The sequence below is a fragment of the Juglans microcarpa x Juglans regia genome, chromosome 7D, assembly GCF_004785595.1.
Source record: "Juglans microcarpa x Juglans regia isolate MS1-56 chromosome 7D, Jm3101_v1.0, whole genome shotgun sequence".
NCBI lineage: Eukaryota > Viridiplantae > Streptophyta > Magnoliopsida > Fagales > Juglandaceae > Juglans > Juglans microcarpa x Juglans regia.
This window is the reverse complement of record NC_054606.1, coordinates 21737719-21744398: the sequence shown is the minus strand read 5'-3', so window position 1 is coordinate 21744398 and position 6680 is coordinate 21737719. Positions and strand designations below refer to the sequence as shown.

The following is a 6680-nucleotide window of genomic DNA, read 5'->3' as shown; positions in this document are numbered from 1 at the left end:
AAGGGCTTACCCTGAGAAGCTGGGAGCAATGTTGGACTGGCCTACTCCACGGTCAGTGAAGGAACTGAGAGGTTTCTTGGGCCTCACGGGTTACTATCGAAGGTTTATAAAGGGGTACGGAGCTGATGCAGGGGCATTGATAGAATTATTAAAGAAAGAAGGTTTTAAGTGGACGGATAAAGCCCAGGCTGCCTTTGATTTTTTAAAGGAAGCCGTGACACAGCCCCCTGTCTTGGCACTACCTGATTTTCAGTCACCATTTATTATCGAATGTGATGCGTCGGGTGAGGCGATTGGTGCAGTTTTGATGCAAGCTGGGAAGCCATTAGCTTTTTTCAGCAAGGCTTTGAAGGGTAGAGCTGTAGGGATGTCTACATATGAGAAGGAACTTTTTGCACTTATTTTAGCGGTGCAAAAGTGGCAACCATATTTGCTGGGCCAGGCCTTTGTGGTCAAAACTGACCATCAAAGCCTTAAATTTTTGTTGGAACAAAGGATTGGAACCACTATACAGCAGAAGTGGATTTTTAAATTGTTGGGATACGATTTTGTGGTGGAGTTTAAAAGGGGTAGAGAGAATGTTGTAGCGGATGCCTTGTCTAAGCAGAAAGAAGATATTACAACAACTTTATTTGTGATATCCCTACCTAGTTGGGACTGGGTTAATGACATTAAGGCATTGTATGAAGAGGACCCAGCATTACAAGAGTTATGGAAAAAACATCAAAGTGGTGACTTGAATAGCCACTATACAGAAAGGAATGGATTGCTTTTCTACAAGAGCAGAATCTATATACCAGCTAATCAGGGCCTCATTCAGAAGATACTGGAGTTAATTCATTGTAGTCCTATAGGCGGGCATATGGGTTTTGACAAGACTTTACACAGGCTCATGTTAAGGCTTTTTTAAGAGAGTGTGATATATGTCAAGTGATGAAGGTTGACAACTCTCTGCCTAGTGGGCTTTTACAGCCCTTGCCTATTCCTTCGACACCATGGACAGATATACGATGGATTTTGTTGAAGGGTTGCCAAATTCTGGGAAATTTAATGCTTTATGGGTTGTTGTTGACAGATTTACCAAGTACAGTCATTTTGTGCCTATTAGTCATCCCTACAATGCTAAGGTGGTGGCTCAACTTTTTACGAAGCATATATTCAAGCTGCATGGCATGCCAGTTTCCATAGTGTCTGATTGAGACCCTACTTTCACAAGTAAGTTCTGGAAAGAATTATTTTTATTACAGGAGGTCCAACTGGTTTTTAGTACTGCTTACCATCCACAAACGGATGGACAAACAGAGGTGGTCAATAAGTGGGTGGAAAATTACTTAATGTATTATGTGGGTGACAGACCAAGGGATTGGGCCCAGTGGATCGAATTGGCAGAGTTGTGTTATAATTCAAGCATGCATGCATTTACAAGAATAACTCCATTCGAGGCATTATATGGATATAGTCCACCCAAATTAACCAATTATGTTCCAGGCACAACACGGCTAGAGGAGGTAGAAATTACCTTAAGAAACCGTGATCAACTATAGGGCTTGTTGAAGCACAACATAAATAGAGCTCAAGAGAGGATGAGAAAATATGCGAACAGCAAGAGAAAGGAAAGGAATTACCAGATCGGAGAGTGGGCCTTCCTCAAACTACAACCCTACCATCAGTCTTCGATTAACCGTCGCCAAAGCCACAAGCTTTCTCCGAGATACTATGGTCCGTATCAGATAGAGCAAAGGATCGGTGAAGTGGCGTATCGCTTCAAGTTCCCGTCAACGGCACAGATCCATAACGTTTTTCACGTTTCCCAGCTCAAACCGAAACTCAACCATTGAGTCTTACCCCTTACAACGCTGCCCCTGTAGACAACAGTGGAATCATTAAGCCCGAACCCGAGGAAGTGTTGGAAAAAAGGTTTAAGAAAATAAAAAACAAACCGTGGGTAGAAGTGTTGGTTCGGTGGCAAGGACAGAATAAAGAAGAGGCTTCGTGAGAGCTGCATCACCGTTTGTGCAAAGACTTTCCCCACCTTGTGGGCAAGGTTTTCTGAAGTGGAGGAGAGTTCTGATACGGCGGTTGGGAGAAGAACATAAGTAACTCAAGTGAAGTGTAGTGTTGTGAGATAACCCTAAGTGGAAGGAACTGTCGGGACTTAATAAGGGTGGTCTGAAGCATGGGCCGTGAGTAGTGGAGGGCTGGGTCATCAAATGAAGAATAAACCTGGGCCGTGGGCTGTCTGAAGGCCTAACATCTATCTTGTTTTTATTTCAGTTAATCTAGTGTTGTAAGGGTCATGAGCCCATTTAAAGTAAGGACTTCTTAGTAATTCACTATTCTAGTATATTACCCTGTACGGGAGTAGTGGGGAGATATCAAAAGAATATTATTCTGTTAGACTCTGGAGGTGCCTTTCCTCGAAGAAAGCGTGGCACTGTTCATCTTTCCATTCCATTCCCTTGAGGAAAATACAGTTATCTGTATTCACCAATATCAATCTTCTTCCATTTAATTCTAAACTATTACATATCTTATATAATCATTATAATTTTTTCAAACTCCCACACAAAATATAATAGATAATTCAATTTTTTTAAATCTCAAAACAAAAATAATATTAAAAAAATAATATTATAATAATATTTTATTCAATTTTTAATAAAATATCTAATTTCATCTCATCTCATCTGAACTGTGTAACTAAATGATGTCGTAATGTTAAAAATATGATAAATATAATTTTTATAACCCACCATGTGGCCAATGCTAGGGATCCCATTGGAGGATTCCGCTCATGCTCCTGTTCCCTTTTTTTTTTTAATTTCTTTTTAGTTTTTTTACATAGTGATTAAGAAAATGTTATTTAATAATATTGTAATTTTTTTTCCTTTTTAAAATTATTTAAAAGTGTTAAAAAATTAAGGTGAAAAAATTTTTTTTAAAAAAAAAAATTATAATATTATTAAACAACATTTTCATAATTACTCAAAAAAAAAAAAAAAAAAAGTAAGCGGGAGGATGAGCAGCCCAGCGGGATCTCCCGCATATTCCTATCATTTTCCTTAAGTTATTAACTGGTACAAGTGAAAAAAAAAAATTAGTCCCAAGTCAAAACCGGTCTCATCCTCCTCATTCTCCTGGATCTCCCAAAAGGCAAAATCCGCCCATTTAACCCAGGAATGAATCCGTCGGGCAAGAAGCTCGCTCTCACGGTCTCAGCAGACTCTCACTCACTGTAGTAATTAATAAACACACACACTCTCTCTCTGTCTCTCTCTAGACTGCAGCCCACTTCCTTCTTTCGCAGCTGCTTATTATGTCAGAGAGCTGCAACTCTCGCCACTTCTCATGGCTCATGAAATCCTGCTTCCCCAATCCCAACAACACTTCTCCCAACTCCTTCATTCGCCTTCCCCTCAATGTCCCCGATCATTGCTCCGTCTCCACTACTGTTTCCTCTCTCCCCGATGATCTTCTTCTTGAATGCCTCTCCCGTGTCCCTCCCTCTTCTCTCCCTGCTCTCTCTCTCGTTTGCCTCCGCTGGGCCCGCCTCCTCCAGTCCTCTTACTTCTTCGATCTCCGTCGACGCCTCGGTCGCCTCGAGAATTTCGTGTTTGCTGTCTCTGCCACCGACTCTGGCCTTTATGCTGCTAGTCTCCGCTTCCATGACGATGCCGATGCTCTTTGGAAGGTCGCTTTCTTCCTCCCCAACGACGCCGTTTCCCTCGGCAGTTTCCATGGCTTGCTTTCCCACGCCCGGTTGTCCGCTGTCGGCCATAGAATTTTCATCATTGGTCGGGACTCGATGGTGCGGTACGACACGTGGTCCAGGACGGTTGTAGCCAGATCGGCAATGATTTTCCCCAGGAAGAAGTTCGCTACAGCCGTCGTTTCTGGGAAAATATACGCTGCTGGAGGCGGTCCGAGGACCAGCGCGGTGGAGGAGTACGATCCCGATTCCGATGCGTGGCGCGTGGTTGCACACGCCCCGAGGAGGAGGTACGGTTGCTTTGGGGCTGCGGTGGACGGTGTCTTTTACGTGATCGGAGGGCTCAAGATTGGAGCTTCGGTGGATGAGCCCTCGCGAGCGGCCGCCAACGCGGAGGCTCACGTGTACGCGAGCTCGATGGACTTGTACAACGTGGAGGCCCGTACGTGGATGAGAAGCCGAGCCATCCCCGGAGGCGGATGCGTAGTGGCAGCTTGCGCTGCCGCCGGGTACGTGTATGTCCTCGCCAGCCACGCCGTGGAGCTCTCGTTCTGGAGATTCGACGCGCGAAGAAGAAGCACTAGTAACAGTAACAAGGGAAGCATCGTTAACAGTGGATTTGGAGAATGGTGCAGGTTAAAGAGCCCTCCTCTGCCGGCGCAGGTTAGGTTCGACAGCACCGTGAGGTTCAGCTGCGTAGGGGTGGGAGTGAAGGTGGTGCTGATTCAAGTCAAGGGCTGCATCGACGACCTGTTGAGGCGGAGCGGGAGGGGGCTGAGAGATTTAAGAGAAGGGCTAGTTCTGCTCTACGATTCCGCCTCCGGAGACTGGAATAGAGGGGCAGATCTGCCGGAGGTGATTCAACGCACCGCCTGCGTGTGTGTGGAGTGCTAAGTTACGCTCTCCCTAGTGGCGTATGTTAGGGAGCTTCCCGAGCTGGAGTGCACGTGATTGTGATCGTGATCGTGATCGTGATCGTTACGCACACGGTTTGCATAAGGCGAGGAAAAGCGTCATTTTGGGCGTTTTATTTTATTATAGAAGAAACGATTGTTGATTGCGCTAGTTTTGGCATGGATCAAAAGATTGGTGTTGTTGTTTTCGGGAATAGGATCCATGGGACCATGGGGGTTTGGACAAAATTCTGCGTGGCTTAGGATTCTTAAATTTGTCTATGTTTCTGTCCTCTTCATCTGGTTAACTGTGTGGTGCATTTCTTTAATTGGCAGTCCTATTTTTTTAAGTCCGATGTTGGAAGTTTGAAAAAAAATTCTCTTGCTAATTTGAAAGGAGAATTCTGTAAATGTATCATTTGAAAGGACTAAGGAGAGAGGAATGGCAGTTTGTTTAGTTGCTGGCTTCTTGTTTCTTATTTTGCTGGTTGCCACATGTGCAGTGCTTGGGTTTGTATTTTTCGGTGCCGTGTCTGTCTGTATAGTAATCTGTTCTGGTTTGGTTTCCAAATGGCTCGTATACTGTGGCTCTGGCTTTAGTATCCATTTCTCTTGATATTGCCACTTAGAGTTTGCTATCTGCTGTGTTGGTGGTGTCTGTATAGTACTGTCGCTCGTTTGTAGAATTGATGGTCCCTCCCATTTATGGAGGATGCATTTGAGCTATGTGGTCAGTTTATTTAATTAATCTTCTGCAAACTTTGTTCTACAATTCATTAATTCCTGTGCAGATGATGATGATTCTTTCTTCTTCTTCTTCTTCTTCTTTGCATCCGAAGATTGCAAGTTTTACATTCCTCAAAATGTTGACACCAAACAACAAAAAACTCGGTGAAAAGTACATGAAAAAAAATATTCACTTTCTTTAAGGTGGAAACTATACAAACGTGTACCATTATTTGTGAGTTGGATGACAGTTTCATCTTTTGTAGTTTAAACACCATCTGAGAGTTCTCAAGCATCCACCTTACCTTCTATTCTTTTGATAAGTTTTCACGTCATCAAAAGAAAAACACAAAATTATGATGTTCAAATTTCATCAATTCCTAGACTTTACATTTTTTCCTTTTAAAATCATGTTTTGGATTATTTTGACATAATAATTATTTAGTAACTAAACTAGGAACGACGTGACTTAACCTTTCCCTTTTTCACTTAAAAACCAAGATGCTATTATCCTTTTGCAGCTTTGCTGTCCAAGACTCCAAGTGGTGGGTGGAGCTGCTTCTCCCCTTCCTCCACACCATTGTGCATAGCTATTTTCTCTCTCTCTCTCTCTCTCTCTCTCTCTACTAGGTTGGAAAATATCCAACTTACCACTCTTTGGCCACCAAATTGACTAATATATATATATATATATATGTCACTGCATTCTTCAGTATCTAATTTGAAAGATGAGCCAAGATTCGAAGTCATTTGACCCGCGTGTAGAGGCTCAAGTGCTGCCAACGCCCCGCGTGAGCTCCTCCACATGCCACAGCAATTCAGTGACTCCAAGAACTACACGCGTAACACTAACAGAATTCTTTCTTATAGAGCTTCAAGATGTGTCCACCCCATTGCATCCCCTCATCACGTGTAGGTAGAGTCAGAGGTTTTCTTTTAGTACTATAAAAAAAAAGGAGCTTTTTTTGTCCCTAGCTATCGGATTATATTCTTGCTTTCTTCGAATAAGAGCTTGGAGGTAGTAGATCTGGTGTTCTCCTACGAAATACACCAGAACATACAATCGTAGTGTCTTTGTTATGGACCTACTTGATGAGTCATGAGGGAGAAGACATAAATGAAAATTAAGAATACAAGAGAGACAGTAATGGAGATGAAATGCAAGGAATAGAATTCAGGAAATTAGCTGCGACTTGGGATGTTCGAGGCTCCCACTTCCTCCAGTAATTTCAAACAACATATATTCCAGAATATCCCCTACCTGACCTCCCCCCACTACATATGTTGTTAGACATGATAGCAAGGGCTAGCAACACATCATAAGGCCATGGGCCAGCAAACAAAAGGCCAAA

At 43.0% G+C, this 6680-nt stretch overlaps 1 protein-coding gene across 1 annotated transcript; it reads left to right on the top strand.

Moving 5' to 3' along the window:
* Positions 1-3108: 3108 nt before the first annotated feature.
* On the top strand, positions 3109-5104 carry LOC121239596 (F-box/kelch-repeat protein At5g26960-like). The gene has a single exon (XM_041136871.1). The coding sequence runs from the start codon at positions 3317-3319 to the stop codon at positions 4601-4603; it is 1287 nt and encodes a 428-aa protein (XP_040992805.1). The 5' UTR covers positions 3109-3316; the 3' UTR covers positions 4604-5104.
* The last annotated feature ends 1576 nt before the right edge of the window (positions 5105-6680 follow it).